The sequence below is a fragment of the Cebus imitator genome, unplaced genomic scaffold (genome assembly GCF_001604975.1).
Source record: "Cebus imitator isolate Cc_AM_T3 unplaced genomic scaffold, Cebus_imitator-1.0 Scaffold26, whole genome shotgun sequence".
Classification (NCBI taxonomy): domain Eukaryota; kingdom Metazoa; phylum Chordata; class Mammalia; order Primates; family Cebidae; genus Cebus; species Cebus imitator.
Window position 1 is genome coordinate 6,618,260 of NW_016107341.1, and position 17,479 is coordinate 6,635,738.

At 35.7% G+C, this 17,479-nt stretch overlaps 1 protein-coding gene across 1 annotated transcript in view; it reads left to right on the plus strand.

The window, feature by feature from the left end:
- GNAT3 (G protein subunit alpha transducin 3) overlaps positions 1–17,479 on the plus strand; it is a 58,082-nt gene that overhangs the window by 38,203 nt on the left and 2,400 nt on the right. Inside the window, exons 5-7 of the mRNA XM_017523124.2 lie at positions 3,161–3,289; positions 15,620–15,749; positions 15,932–16,085. Coding sequence (XP_017378613.1) covers positions 3,161–3,289; positions 15,620–15,749; positions 15,932–16,085 — 413 coding nt within the window. The remainder of the gene's footprint in view (positions 1–3,160; positions 3,290–15,619; positions 15,750–15,931; positions 16,086–17,479) is intronic.

Below are 17,479 nucleotides of genomic sequence, written 5' to 3' on the forward strand. Positions count from 1 at the left end.
TTTCATAAGTGTCTCAGCACCTACCACATTTTAATAGTAAAAGGGGTCTCTGAAGTGTAGTAAAACATTGCTTTTCTGTACTATTCATTGGTAAGTGAAGTCACAATGAGTAATAAGCTGAATTGTGGAATATTCCCATAAAATCTTGCTTAGTAAAGCTCTGGGGAGAGAGCCAGAGAGAAAGATAGATTAAAGTGGGCGCTCATTAATATATTTAGTCTTGTACAAACCACATAGTAAAAATGGGCAAATAAGTGACAGTTTATTGTACTTTCTAGTCTTTAATTTTAGCTTTTCCCTTAATTTAAATACTTAAAGTATGTTTCATACCAGGAGTAGCTACTCCCTCATAGAGCCATTGCAAATTTTTAAAATCTGTTCTTCAAGTTAAAAACAATTAAACACTATCAATTTGCATTTATTTTGGAAATGTTGCCCATATTGTAATAGTTTTTGACTACCCAGATCATTGCAGGTGCAATATAATAACAGAAAAGCTGATTTTCCCTGTGTCTCAGAGAAATTTCATACATAAACCTAAATAAATAAATAATTAAATAAAGTGTTAATTTTTTTTCTGCTCTTAGGTGTCTTTAAAAGGAAAGCTTGCTGAGAAAGGTAGCTGAATGGTCATTGCTTTCTTCCAGAAATTAAGAGCAGAATTTTTTTTTTTCAAACACTGAATTACATTGTAAAACAATACATAAAATGAGATTGGTACTACAATATGTGTCTATTTCATATACCTTATATAGAGCAAGGTCTCTAACACTTTTTTATTTTTTTATTTTTTTGGTGACAGTAAGATATTTCTTGCTTTCTCAAATCTAGAGAGCCTTCAAGTTAAGACTAACAAAAAGTGAATATAATCAGAATAAGGGGAAAGAATATCATAGTTGGCAACATAACAACCTCATCAGTTCTAGCAAAGTGAAAGAAGAGGGGTATGGCAGGGACAATCAGAGAAAACATTTTAGTTGACTGTTAACTAATTGCAGCCATCTAGTGTGCTTTTAAATTCCACCTGCTTTAAGAATTACCATGGACTTCACCAGGAAAAATACTAGTTTAAATGACTGGAAAAGAACTGAGTACTTTTAAATGATTAGAGTCGTATATATTAAGGGTCTCTATTTGGTCTAAGCTTTAGATCATAAGCTTTAACACCTACTTCTTTGTTTATTTAAACAAGCATTTCAAATGCAAATTTGTCAGTTTGCTAATACTTCTGCTTTGCTTGAAATCATTTATACATGCAAATAAATGTGTCCTTACCAAGGTTTCACTTAGCTATCATGAAATGAATTTAATCTTTATTTTGGCAGGTATGCTTTTGTTTTTTTTTTGTTGTTTTCTTTTTACTCTTGCATGAACTAACCAACAATGTACCTACCACATACGTAGGCTTAGTTAATAAAAATTTTGCAAAGGGATTTGCTTGCCAAAATAGAAAATAAATACATTAGCAAATTCTGGCAGGACTTTTTCCAATACATTTACATCTTGATGTGTCATTCTTTTTTTAAAAAGAAAACTTAAACTTTTTTAGACTAAAACAATAGTGATACATTTTCATATTATATATGTTATGTGTTCCTTGAGGTGTGATTTTACTTTTGGCTGAAATCCATTTGGGACCCTTGTCTACTCTTAATTTGTTTCAGCTTAAAAGGAAAAAGACCCTCCAAAAATAAATTACCTATATTAACAATGAATTTTTTTTAATAAATTTTTGTTTTTTAAAATCTTTGTGCTAGGTGCTAAGGCATAACAGCTTCTCAACTTAATCATTGAACAAACAATTTTTAACACTGACAAACATTTAGCTGGATTCTACCTCACAAATTCTGCCTCGATGGAAGCACTCCAGTCTTATCTTTCTATAAGGCGATTCAGTGTAATGGTGAAATTCATCATAAAAGCATTTCCATGCTCTTACTATTTGTATTTAAAATTTTTACAGAAATAGTGATATTGCTAAACCACTAAAGCCTTAGTATCACAAGTCTAGACCAGTGGTTTTCAAATTATTTTTACAGCAATAAAATACTTTGTTTTAGTATAAGGACACCTGGTTTCAAGGATTAGGAAGCTGAAAGCAGGTGTTTTTTTCCTCTAATTTAACAGACTAATGAACAGTTATAGCATACACAGTTTAATTAGACTTATTCCTGTTCATCACCACACCTAGATCCTGTGACAAGAAAAAACACAACATTCAGCCTGATAATACTAGGAATTTCTAACATAGCTTTCTGGAAGGGGTAAAGATACAACCATGCACTGATGGAAGAGGAGGTGGGAGTGGGGACAGGGGGTGAGTTCAGCCTTCTCTCTCCACGAGAGCCAGGTCAGGGTGGGTCTGCAAATTCATGAGTCACTTCCAGCATAGACCAAGAAGAGAGACAAACTGTACTTCTCTTATTGTTTTAACTAGATGTTGCAACAGCATTTAATGGAAATGGCTGAGTCCTGATGAGGCAAATGCATGCAAAAATAACAAGCAACCTTCAAATAAGGACATTAAAACCAATCACTCTCATAAAACCCAAATGCCTAAATTCAAACTATAGAATTTTGAGGATAATCTAGCAACTAGCACTATAAAGCAGCTTTTAGTTTTGTAATGATCCAGGCCCTACAAAGAAATTTTATTTCATACTCCTATCCATATGCAGGCAAATGTATCACATAAACCTTATAAAATACAGTTGAAGCCAGTGTTGATTTAGGTGCCTTTAGGGGAGGACACTGGGGGTTCAGCTGTGTGTCGCATTCAGCCCTCTGCAGTTCTGGAGCATTCCAGCTACCCAACTTTTGTTTTGTTTTGTTTTGTTTTTAAGACAGGGTTTCACCATGTTGGTCAGGCTGGTCCTGAACTCCCGACCTCAGGTGATCCAGCCACCTTGGCCTCCAAAGTGCTTGGATGACAGGCGTGAGCCACCACGGCTGGCAACCCAACTTTTAATTCTGATGAGCAGAGTTTGGAAAGCACCAGTCTAGAATTTATCATTTTTAGTAAACCTACACTAAAAATTCATTTGTACTGAATCCTGGTCTCTTCAAATGCAAAGTTTACACACACACACACACACACACACACACACACACACACACACATATTATATACACATATATAATTTTGTTTTGTCTTTGTTAGCTACCTTAATGATTTGGATAGAATAACAGCATCTGGGTATGTGCCAAATGAACAAGATGTTCTTCATTCTCGAGTGAAAACGACTGGAATCATTGAAACTCAATTCTCCTTTAAAGACTTGCATTTCAGGTATGATCAAATGTCTTTTCTAACTGTGGACAGAAGTATGCATCAGCCTCACTATTTCCTCGTGGAGAAAAGCTCTAGCCCATGTTCAGGTTCAATAATCCTTGGATGTACTCGCTAGCTCTTGTTTACCTTCAGAACCACTGTCCTTTACTGCCCTCCTATAGCCTCTCACCCCACCTCTCATCTTGAGCCTCATCCCTCCTTCCAGGCTAAAATGCTTATGGCTTGAGCAGGTGGGGTTAGATTTTACTTTCTTCATTTTTAAATCTGTCACTGTACTTTGCAGAAAAAAAAAAAAAGAAGAAAATATATTTAAATAACATACAAGAAATGGGTGCCAGGAATCCTATTTCCTTTGACTTTCTATTTTCCTATTTGCTTGAAATATTCCTGTTACATCTGTTTTCCTAATTTTAAAAAATGCAAATTACTAAGAGAATTATTTGAATATGATGCTATTTACTGCAACAACAAAGCATATTTTATAGCCATGTTTTGAGTATGAAAGCAAATCATTATTTTCATTGCTGTTACATTATCAAGAGCTTCCTAGAAATTCTACTGCAAAATCACTCATTTACTATACCAAAAAAATGGAAACCCATACTATAATGTTATAAAATATCCATTAATATTTAAATACTTTTTGTATGGATTGTGGACAATATGGAATATTAAACATTAATAGCAGGTTCTAGCTGTGTTGTTTAGTAATAAAAAAATAAAAATATAACTAAGAAGATTATTTATTCATCCAATAATGAGGATAATCTTAAAGAATAAAAGACTGGAGATAAAGTGGCATGAATTATTCATATCCACTTGTGAGAAAAAGGTAAGAAAATGGTAATTAATCAGCTGGGTTCGGTGCCTCATGCCTATAATCCCAGCACTTTGGGAGGCTGAGGCGGGCAGATCACGAAGTCAAGAGATTGAGACCATCCTGGCCAACATGGTAAAACCCCGTCTCTACTAAAAAATATAAAAATCAGCTGGGTGTGGTGGCATGCACCTGTAGTCCCAGCTATTAGAGAGGCTAAGGCAGGAGAATTGCTTTAACCCAGAAGGTGGAGGTTGCAGTGAGCCGAGACAGAGCCACTGTACTCCAGCCTGGTGCCTGGCGACAGAGCAAGACTCTGTCTCAAAAAAAAAAAAAAAAAAAAAAAAAAAAAAAAAAAGAAAAGAAAATGGTAATTTACATCATAAATTTATTTTGGTGAGATAAAAGCCTCAAACTTTTGAAAGTATGTGTTATATCTAAGTCAAAATATATTTTCAACTAATATGAAAAAAAAAACTCTTCAAAATTCACACCTAAATTTTAGGCCCACAAATAGTTAATTTTCTGAAAGATGAGCCAAAGATTAAACCAGGGTAAAGGGACTGTACAGATTGGGATCAACATCCTCTCTTGGCAAGTGTAGGAGAAGTTTGTCATCAGTCCTGGTTTCACTATTGTATAGTTCTTTTTGGCAACTTCTTTCTTCAGACTCCTCATCTTTGATCCAGTTTCTGGGTTTTCCTTTGGGACCCTGAGTCCAGCTGTTTCTCCTCCTCTGCCCCTCCCACCCCAGTGAAAGCATTTTTGACACTGTCCCTTTTCTGTCCGACTCTCCTTTCTCTTCTCGAAATGTCTCACTGAAACAGACTAGAACTGAACGTGGGCCTTGAGGCTGCCCAGACCAAAGTTCCAATTCTGGGCTGTCTAATAATTAGCAGTAGGAGTTAAGAAACACAGGTAACCTTTTCTTTACTTGCCTAATAAGTTTGTTGTAAAGATTAGATGAAGTAAAGTCCTAAGCAGAGAGTTATAATTTGATGTAGCTTACCTTACATAAGCAAGTAGAACTCTCTGGGTCCTAGATTGTCTGGACCAAAAGCCAGTTTTGACAATTAATGTTACCTGTTGAATACCTAAAAGCTCAAGATCCCAGTCACTCCCTACAACACCAACCAATTTGGTATTGTCTCAAAAATTATGACTCTCAAAAATTATTGTTTATATATCAGTTCTTTAACATTTCAAGTCTTTGCATTTGCTAGTTTATTTGCCTAAAGTGCTCTGCCCCTGAATCTGCAAGAAACTTCTCCTCTTATCACTAAGTTCTCATACCAAATGTGTCTCCTCATGGAGGCGCAACCGTCTTATCTATGTACCATCCAGGCTTATCCCTGTCACATACACCCTGCAGCATGCTGGTAAATGTTTAACAGCAGGCTTTCTAGGGCAGTAAGGCAATGGAGGGCTGGCTGACTTGTAGCCCTGGATGATTTTTCTGGTGCAGATAACCCCACTACAGCCAATTTCAGTCAACAAAGGAGACATCACTAAATGCAGAGTTGAGGAGAAATGCAAATAAATAGCCCTCATTAGCCAAGCCAGGGTGATCCATCTCCACTGCAACATTGATGCATCACACTGCTTAATTACTAATATATGAGATTGCCTTGCTTCTTTATTAGTATGCTCTTTTTGTTTCTGTTTCTATCTCATATGCCCCTGAGCTCCTGGAGGCCAGGGGCCATGTCTGTTTATAGCCCCACGTCAGTGCTTATCACAGTGGCTAGCAGAGTAAGAAAGCAGGTAATTTTGGCTGAATGAGTAAATGCACTCTGCCAGGCACTCTGCATACACAGTCTTTACACTTGCACAGCAGCATCATGAGCTGAGTATTGCTATCCATACTCAGGATAAGCAATCTTGGTTATCCTGAAGCTAACTGGATAGCCTCAGAAACTGAGATGAAAGCTTTCCCCCACGGTCTTTCACAGACACGCTGGGGATGGAATTAAAGCGCACATCTTTCTGTCTTCAAAGACCACACTCCTTACACTGTATGGCACTAAGGGTTGTTAGATAAATTGGGATGAAAACCATTTTTTTTCTGTAGAGTGTGTGTGTTTTTTTTATGTTGTTGGTCATTTATAATCCCTTTCAGAGAGAAGGCCGGAGGGTTAAAGACAGCCTTTTGGGGAAATACCTTTAAGTGGGAGGATCCTGTGGTCCCTTATAAGTCAGTGCTTTTAAAACCAGGGTACAAGACAACTGCCAATAAATGCACAAACCCTCAGAAAATCATGGTCATTTTATGGAACATCTATTTCACTCTGAACCAAGTAGTATAAACTATCGTAAAGCTTTGAAACTTAAATTATGAGTATGTAATGGTTAATACTATCAACTTATTGGCCTGAAGGATACAAAGTACTGATCCTGGGTGTGTCTGTGAGGACGTAAGCAAAGGAGATTAACATTTGAGTCAGTGGGCTGAGAAAGGCAGACCCAGCCTTAATCTGGGTGGTGTGATCTAATCAGCTGCCAGCACAGCTAGAACATAAGCAAGCAGCAAAGAGAAACTGGCCTAGGCTCCCAGCCTACATCTTTCTCCTGCCTCAGCGCCCCTCAACTGGCACTGCCATCACCTTAGCCGCCCACCCAGAGATAGAAAGATGTAGGCTGGGAGGCTAGGCCAGTTTCTCATTTTACATTTTTCTGCTTGCTTATATTCTAGCTGCACTTGCAGCTGATTAGATCATGCCCACCCTAACTCAGGGTGGGGCTGCCTTTCCCAGTCCACTGACTCAAATGTTAATCTCCTTTGGGGACACCCTCACAGACACACCCAGGAACAATACTTTGTATCCTTCAGTCCAATCTAGTTGACACTCGGTATTAACCATCACAGAGTAGAATATAACATTTGCCTTAATTTTTTAAATAAAATATTATTTTAAAATACATTTTTCTTACAATAGGACTCCAGATTAAGCGTCCAGACCCCCTTCAGTACATAGGCATTTTCCTCTGTCCCTTTGTAGTTTTGTGGTTGATTTTGTGAAGCACTACTTAAGTCATATAAGAAGGTGATCTATCCTGCCTTCACATATTGTTGATCCTTATGAAGCAATGAGGAAAGTTTTGCTAATTCTCTATTACAGTATCAGTGCTAAAATGTAAGGGGTTTGTGAATTGGATTGTGAAGCCCAGCTAGAAATTATTTTGATATAACTTTCTCTTGGCCTGGCACTGTAGCTCACACCTGTAATCCCAGCACTTTGAGAGGCTAAGGAGGGTGGATCACTTGAAGTCAGGAGTTCAGACCAGCCTGGCCAGCATGGTGAAACCCCATCTCTACTAAAAATACAAAAATTAGCCAGGCATGGTGGCATGCCCCAGTAATCCCAGTTACACAGGGGGCTGAGGCAGGAGAATCACTCGAACCCAAAAGGCAGAGGTTGTAGTGAGCCAAGTTTGCGCCACTGCACTCCAGCCTAGGTGACAGAGCAAGACTCCGTCTTGAAAAAAGAAAAGAACATTCTCTTTACTGTGTAACTACCACGTCCTTGCTGTATACCAAAACAGGTTTCAAGCTTTTTTGTTTTCTTAAGAGCCTTTGCTTTTCCTCTGACTCAAGACAATGTTATTAAAGGCATTTTCAATGAGGAAGAGAATGGAAGACACAGTACCTCCTTACTCCAATAGAAGGAATTTTTCTAAAAACAAGTCTATTTAAACAATAAAATTTGGAAAATATTTAAATTTTGTTAAAAAATAGTTTAAAATATATTTTTCTTGAAGAGCAATTTAAAATCATTTAAATGCAGTTTTAAATTTTCCTCCATCCTTTTGTAGTTTCGTGGTTGATTTTGTGAAGCACTATCTTAAGTCTTATAGGAGGGTGATCAATTAAGATATATTAATCCTTTAATAACTTCTCACTGTTAAATAGCTTTTCTTTCATGTGCTAAATAGGATAGGCCAAAAGTGCACAGGGTTTTGGAGTAAGTACGCAATTCTGTAGTATTTCAAAATAGGAAGTATAAAAATAACGTACCTTCCAACTTTATTTCAGCAGGTGCCCAGGTATTAAAATATATTACATTAGCATTGATTTGTATTCACATTGCATAAGTCATCCTATGACTATTTAAAACCAAGGGCTCAATTTACATTTTAAATTAGAGAACTCTAGAATTTTAAATAGAAACACCAAAATGAAAAATTATTTCTGCCAATGTACTGTATCATTATTGTGTATCATGTAATTCAATGGAAATTACTGTAGAGTTCTTATCAAACCAGAACTGCAACGGTCAAACTGATAAATTATCTTTATAGGCATTAAAGTACTATGTAAGTGAAAAAAATACAGTGCAAATGTGAGCCCTTCTATTGTAACAGAATAATTCCTCAGAACAAATAACTTACAAATAGATTTACAGGGATTTAGCAAACAAATATAGAGAAAAAAAAAAAAAACTTCCTCCCTAATTTTTCCATGATGGCAAACAGAATTCAAAGGACTTAAAACTATATGGGAGCTAAGGAAAAAAGGTTAGCAACTATTACAACACAGAGCTTTAGAGTTCATAAATGGCCATAACTGTTTATAGAATGTTTGAGCAGATCTATGATATAAAAGAAACTATAGTTTTCCTGAGATATGACGTTGAATTATATACATTGTGGTCATTTGTGTGGTATATGCATCATCTCAGATTAGGAATGACTCTGGTTGTCCAACCAGCAGCTACATCTCAATTTAGCTTTGCTAGTCTCTCTATAAGATCTCATAGAGCAATAACCCAAGTATACTATATATTTGTTTCAAGCATGTCTATGATTAGTATTACCAAAATAATAAGTTATAAAATACAATTGTCTAATTGATTCTAGCGACAGAATTTATTTTAATGGCTTTATGAATTACATTATTAAATAATCAGAGAGTTATCTAGTGGGCATCTGGAGTTTCAAATGCATACATTCAATAGAAAGTATATAGTGGTATTATGATTCCAATGATTTGGAGACCCTGGCTTCCTTATAGCTATAAATCCTTTTGATTCTCCTTTTTAATCCTGAGGATTTAAGAGATTTAGTAAGACGTCTGTGCATATCCATCCTGTCTGCAAGTATCTACCCTTCTCTATCTTTAGGACCAGACACAAGGGAACGATTGGTGACACCATTTTCTATGGCTGTGTAGTAAAGACATAAAGCCACCTGGTCTCCTATGTAGCCATCATGAGAAATTCTAACAACTGTGATAGATACTAACATGTTGAATAAATTCCATTCACTAGAATATTTTTAAATTCCTACTCAGATTGGATTTTATTTTTGTGTAATCAAATACATAGTAGAGAATGTCAGAAACTGATTTTTCAGAGATAAGTACAGGCTTAAAGAACAAGCAAAGACATCTAACAAATAAATTAGCTGCAGCAGCCTTGTTGATTTTTAGCTACCCTAGATTATATAATAATTTTACAAGAATTATAAGAGGAATATTATTTTATAATAATCTATTCTGATATGAAATATGAATAATCTCATGTGATCCACTATTAGCCAACTGTTTAACATAAACCATAAAGCTCAAAGCTTTGCCAACTACTTACTAGAACTATAAAACACAATGGTTTACTTTGCTCAACTGTTTAATATAAAGCCATAAAACTCTGGTGGTTTGCCCTATATTAATGCCTTGGACAATTTAACTAATAATCAGTGTTCAGCTGTCACTTAAAAGCCTGGCCTAAGACCGGGTGCCAGGCTCAGGCCTGTAATCCCTGTACTTTGGGACTCTGAGGCGGGTGGATTGCGAGGTCAGGAGTTCAAGACTATTTGGCCAAGATACTGAAACCCTGTCTCTACTAAAAATACAAAAATTAGCAGGGCGTGGTGTGGGCGCCTGAAATCCCAGCTACTCAGGAGGCTGAGGCAGGAGACTAGCTTGAACCCAGGAGGCAGAGGTTGCAATAAGCCAAGATCGTGCCACTGCTCTAGCTTGGGTGACAGAGCATGACTCCATTCAAAAAAAAGGCTGGCCTGTCAATTTTTAGTTACATCATAAATTTTAGTTATTTAAATTTTTTTAACTAAGAATTCCAACAAATGTCAGACTTAACAACAAAATACATATTATCCCTCCTTAAAAACACTAAACAAGACCAAGGAAACCCACACAAAATCCCAAATGAGGCCTGTAAGTTCCTTGTAACATCAGTAAGGCTCCAGTTACTTTAACTCTTTGGGGAATTAAGAGTATTCAAGCATGTCCATTTCCCTCATTAATAATCTATTATATTTGACCAATTCAAAACTCCAGGCAGCAAATATACATGTTTTCACTGAATTTAATTTTGTCTCTCACAGAATGGTCACAATAAAGCTATTTGTTTTGTTTTGATTTTTATGTATAAGGGAGAATATTTCTTCAGCCTCAAATAAAAGGAATTACTTCACTTTGGGGATCTCCACATTGTTTTCATGGGTAGTAATACTTTACAACTCCATAAAATAAGGACTAAATTAAAATTTAGGGGAAAAGCTAAAACTGAAAAGAGATGCATGAAAAGTAAATGACTACAATATTAGCAAAACAGATGTAACTTATTCTTAGAGCTAAAATAGTTTCCAAGAGAATCAATACAGAAACAAAACTCTGACCATTGGTCTGATTTGCTAATGAGCATTTCAGTTCAATAATAGCAGATGGCATTAGAGAAATGTTCAATGCTCCCTGGACCTATGGCTCCTACGTCAATCTTCACACACACACACATATTGTTTATCAAATGAGTCATAAAATGAGAAGATTATAAGCATTCAACCTAAGATAGACTTTCAGAATCTATTTTATTGATATAAACAGAATGCTAAGACTGAGCAATCTTTGTCCTCTCTTCCTTGGGAGAAAGCTAAACCAATTAAAACATGTTTATTAGAAGCTGCATGATATGCTGAAAGAGCACAGGACTAAGGATCACATTACATAAGTTCTATCATTTACTAGCTGTAAGTTTAGGAACAAACCACCTTAGCTTCTCAAAGGCCAGTTTCTTCACTTTGGTAAAGAAATGGGTAAATACTATTTTACCTTCAAAGAATTGTTATGAGGAACAAATAGAACCATGGATTTAAATTCATTTTTCAAGGAGAGCACACAATTCCAACATGACTTTTATTCAACTGTAAAGTATTACTCCCGTAATTGTCATTTATCACAGTTGTACGTATTTATCAGACGAGGAGAATAGCTATGTCTTACACCTGTTAACACATTGTTAGTAGGCTGCAAAGAAGCTGAATCAGCAGAGAAAGTTAAGACATAGCCAGTGAGTTTGCTGTTACTCTGATATTCATCTCAGAGATTCTTCAGATGTTTCAGATTTGGGAAAAACCCATTTGAGAACATTATGTTGTAGAAAATAAATATGTAGGAAGCATGCAAGGTTCCTTTTTTCCCCTCGTCCTGGGAAGTTTATGTCCCCCATAGAACCCACAAGTTAGAATTCCCATATCTTAACAATTCCTGTTATTATTTTTATCATTAACCACACACACACCAAAAACAAAAAATGAAACTATTAACATGAGAGAAATAAGACGGTTTTCTCTGAGGTAAAATACTTGGTCACTATGCAGGAAATCTGAGCAATTGCGAAGTCACCTTAAAAAGATGAGTGTCCCAGACTTTTAAGATGTGAATAGAATCTAACTGAATATATAATGGAATTGAAAATGTGGCTAAAAGAATAAAATATCAATCAGAAAGAAAATGGCGTAATTTGGCATAAAAGCAGAGAAAAAGAAATTACAAAGGTTGACAGGACTAACGCAAGTTCTGCTGAGTGGAGAAGGCTTACCTGAGGTATCCCACAGTTGGATTCCTACAGCACTGCCGTCACTGCCGTGGCAATTGCACATTGGGCTGCGTTAGCACAAACATTCCATTAGCCTTTCTCCTGGCTCCATGACTGGTTTTCCGTTAAGCAGCGGAAAGGGGATTTTTCCCCTGAGGTGGGGATTAAGAGTGAAAGAAATTAGGACTACAGAAATCCTGACTAATGAAAAATCCAGTGGGTGGGGTTAAGAAGGGTGGTTTCAGTGTGAAAAGTCCACCAGGAGTTTAAACCTGGTAGTGTACACTCCACCTTCAGGTGGCCAAAATCCACAAGTTAACATCATTGTTCAATCACAGCATCACGTTTCTTTGCCAACAAATGATCCGCAATATATTCATATATGACCGCATGGAGCATATATGTACATCTGAAAGGTGATAGAGGATTATCTTCATCAAAAGAAAAGAACAAAACCTCCCAGAAGAAGGGAGATCAAAACTTTTGCTCAGTGACCTGTTTGACAACACAAAAGTACTGCCTGGCCTCGGAGGAGACGGATAAACTCCACAGGGAAGATAATTTCAGTCCACCAGTGAGGGTTTGAAAGCTAACTGCAGGCACCAGCGCTAGTTGTGCACCGGTTGTAAGTAAAAGACTTATACTTAGCAAGTTAACAACTTTCAGGGCATAACTATCATACCCATGGAACCTATGGAACCTATCATGGGGCCAGGTACATAGCAGCCTCAACAAATATTAGTTGAAATAATAAGTCTCAGCCAATTTGCTTAAGGGCTTATCTGAAAAAATAAGAATACTAAATGTACCTACCTTGTCGGTTCCTGAAGAGGTTTAAATGAGTTAATCACTGTAAGGTGTTTATATGCCCAGCAAATAGTAAACTCTTATTAGGTGTGTTAAATTAAGATTAATCCATTACAACTGGTGATGTGGAAAACTAAGGAGAACATGAAAGTCATGATCTCAACTATATCCATTTCCATCACATTTTATAGTTTAAATGTAATTTATACTTTAAAAGTAATTTCATCAAAGAAATAGATAAAACTCCAGTTCACGAAGTCTGAAAAAAACTAAGGTTGTTTTTATGGATCAACAAAACAGTTGCTGAACAATTTAAATGTATGAATGCATATTTATAATCCTTGTTTCCATGAGAATGTTGTTTAATTTTTTAAAAATTAAATGTACTGGTTAATTTTCACATAATATAACCTTAAAGCCAAAATTTGGTCCCCTTCCTCCATTTATTTTGCAAGCCTGAAACTATAATTTGGTAATTAGTATCACATATAATATTCTTTATAAACACCAAATTTCAATTTTCACACCATTAACTACTGAACTCTTAACCATTATCTTCAATATTGTGAGAATCTTCTCTTTTAATCTACTACTTAATGGAGTGATTTTGCATTGGTACATTATTTGAGGAATATTAGTTCTATATATCTTTACTTGGTTTATGTGTGAAATATGAGGTATAATATACTATACTTTTGATTATTTTCAATAAGCAGACCGGCTGACATTTATTACTCCAAGTAAAACTATTACCCTTGAAGTCTGTAAAACTTGGATGCTTTTTGGTACTTAATACCTTGGGTTTAAACTATTATGATGGCCCCATAATTTATTTCTTTGCTTCTAATCTCGTCCTCATTAAGTCTATCTTTTGGACTCAGATCAAAGTGATCTGTCACAACAACAGACAGACAAAAAATGTCAATTCCCTATCTAAAAATCATCCATAGTCCTCTATTGTCTGCAATATGAAATCTGTATTTCTCATGTAACATGAATGGACCAGTAAATCCACTGCTGGCTGATCATGTGCAGTTCACAGCTGAAGTCCTCTGCTCTTGCTGTTTCCTCTGTTACCTGTGCCTACAATATTGTTTGCTGCAGATATCCAGTTGCCTCAACCCCTCATCTCCTTAGGTTTTTACAAATCTGTCATCTTCTACAGTTTCTGATCACTTCATTTCAAATTACAACCCACTCCCTACACTTCCTATATCGATATCTGAAGTCTATTTTCATGTAGATATTTCATATTAAGTCTATTTCCAGGTATCTACATAGCATATCTGAATCCATATCAGATTCCTATATGGATATCTAAAGTCTCTTTCAGGTATCTATATAGGATATCTGAATACATAACAGATATTCTATATGGATATCTAAAGTCTATTTTAAACACACACACCAATCACTACCACCACCATCAGTTTAAAAGCTTCTTCTGAATCCTTGGTGCCTGGCATATAATAAGTACTTAGTAAATATTTGTGGAATAAAGGATGAATGAGTGAATAAATGGATATTTGTTAGGCCATATAGCTCAATGTTTTTATCTTACTCTTTATGTTCCCAAAACTATAAATTACTTGCTTACATGCTTTTTATAAACATGGGTAAGTTGCCAAGGTATGAGACAACATAGCATGTTTGCTGTGTTTCCTGCCTCTCTACTCACTTAACATGGAATCTATTCATCTATTTAACAAATACTTTTTGTGTGCCTGTCAGACGTTGGCCATGGTGCCAGGAACTAGGAATACAGCAGTTACTAATACAGAAAATGTTCCTGACCTCATGAGGCTGTTATGGTATTAGGGAGATGATAGATATTACACATATAAAAACTAAATAACTAGACCTGGAATTATTGATTGTGATGATTACCATAAAGGAAAGAAAAGGAAAGAAAATGACATTATAGAAGATAAATGGAGTATAGAGAGAGGTGCAATTTACATGGATGCTCCAGGAGACTTTTTTTATTGATGCTGACTTCAGAGTTCAAAAAAAAAGCAGTCATGTAAGGAAGAAAGAAATCTTCATCACAGGAAAAGGAAAGAGACAGTGCAAAAGCCCTGAGGTGGCAAACATTAAGCAGTTTCTTTGATATAAACCTAAATTTTTGCCGCCTAACTCCTAGTTCTTAAAATTGAGTCCTCTGTCCACAATGATCTCTTTTACCAAAATACAAAAGTAGAAGAAAGGCTGAGTTTTCAAACACCTTTTCTAAGTGTCATGATCCCTCAGGCTGATGTAAATCTTCCTGTATGCTCACATTTTCCCTGCATATTATATTTTTTACATAATATTATTGTAACTTACTTGTTTTTTCTGTATAAGACAGAAGGTCCTTTGAAGATAGGGACCATATCTTTTCATCTCTGTGCCAGTAGACCTAGCACAGTGTCTAGTACATGGAATGCAAACAATAACTGTTTGAGTAAACAAATGAATGTAGGAAAATCTAAAAAAAAAATAGGCAAGAACCATAGCATCAGAACTACAGTAACTTCCAATCTTCTTGCAGTTTCTTTTCATTCAAAAGAATAGGTCTAAATTTTAATCAAAATCTGCTATGGCTAATGAATGTTTTACTAAAACTCTAAACTCTCTTACATTTCCTAGTTTCTCAAAGTGTGTAAATTATTTCACTCTAGTTTGCGTGGGGACAATTTTAAAAGTATATTTTCTCTCTATAGTCCTTGAACAGGCATTTGACCAAACAAATTTTATTTTATAATCAAGAAAAGTCAAAGAAATACCTTTTGAAGATATGGGATCACCCATTTATAACTCTAAATGTTAACCTCAAGGCACATTTTGGAAGATACTGATAAGATTTATTATCCATTTGATGTTTTCTTAAAGGATGTTTGATGTAGGTGGACAGAGATCTGAGAGAAAGAAGTGGATTCACTGCTTTGAAGGAGTTACGTGCATCATATTCTGTGCTGCGCTTAGTGCCTATGACATGGTTCTCGTGGAAGATGAAGAAGTGGTAAGTCTAAACAAAGCCAGGGTTAAAAATAATCTTTGTGCTTTTCAGAAACACTATCACATTGCCCAACTCATGAGGGTTTTCCAAAGATTGATGTTAGTTCTAGATCCTTGTTCATGATGCCCAATATTCACATTTTGCAGATAATAATCCTACCCATTCTCATTTCTGATACCTAACAGAATAGAATGCATGAAAGCCTTCACCTGTTCAACAGTATCTGTAATCACAAGTATTTTTCAACAACCTCCATTGTCCTGTTCCTCAACAAAAAAGATATCTTTCAAGAAAAAGTAACCAAGGTGCATCTTAGTATCTGCTTTCCAGAATACACTGGTAAGATTCTTTTCTTTTAGTTCCATAGTAATAAATTTCTGTATAAACATATATTTCCTATCTGGATCATGGCATTTAATACTTACAAGGATGAGGCTTATGATCATTTTTGAGTCATGTTTAAGATCCAAACTGAAAAATAATCTGACAAATAAAGAAGAACCCTCTCTACATTATCCACATTAAAGCCAAGCCGTGTGAAATAAACCCAAAGGGGTTAGATGGACCGGGGTTGCTACTCCATAGAATGTGTCAAATGACATTGCAAACTGAACTGTCTTCAAAATTATAACAGCAATGCAAATCTTATTCCAAACGCGCATTTTTGATGTATTTCCTACTGAACTCTTCTAATGCTATAGTAGATCTCAAAGGCTCTTCAATGTCTGAGTTCTTTCTCGAGACATAGCATGAATGAATTTGGGAATGAATAATGACATCTTCATTTTTTTCTGATTTTCTTGGATCTTGGATTTTAGTGTTGATCCTGTCAGAGATTGTAATTGAGACATTCCACACAGGAGGACTGTTTCTCTTTCAGAAAGAAATTTTTCGGTTTTTTTTTTTTTTTTGTTTTTTTTTTTTTTTTTTTTTTTTTTTTTTTTTTTTTTTTTTTTTTTTTTTATAAATAGTTGGATGCTCTGTTGGTAATAAAATTACATAAGAAAAAAATATTTATTTTACTTTTTTGAGATGGAGCCTCCCTCTGTCGCCCAGGCTGCAGCCTTTGCCTCCCAGGTTCAAACGATTCTACTGTCTCCTCCCAAGTAGCTGCAACCACTGGCACATACCACTACACCCAGTTAATTTTTGTATTTTCAGTTGCAGTGGGGTTTCACTGTGTTTGCCAGGCTGGTTTCGAACTCCTGACCTCAAGTGATCTGGCCACCTTGGCCTCCCAAAGTGCTGGGATTACAAGTGTGAGCCATTTCACCCAGCAATATTTATGATTTAAACAAAAATACAAATCCAGTTTCACCACTTAGGTATGTAAGGTTACCCAGATGTTACTAGGAGCAAGGCATTCTGTCAAAACAGATACTTATGTTGGGCAATCTACAATCAGGGCTTGTATCTTTTTTCTGTAATTATAAATATCTATAATATATTCACACATTTATCGTGTGACTAAATATATTTTGCATTTAACAAATAATATTCACATATATTGAATATTACTAATTAAATATAAACTCATAATTAAAGGTTTTATATTTTATATATATAATAGGATTTATATCTTAGAGCAGTTTTTAGTTTATAATGAAATGTTTCAACAGAAAGTACAAAGAGTTCCCATGTACTTTNATTTTGTCGCCTAGGCTGGAGTACAGTGGCACAACCTCGGCTCACTGCAGCCTTGACCTACTAAGTTCAAGCTATTCTCCTGTCTC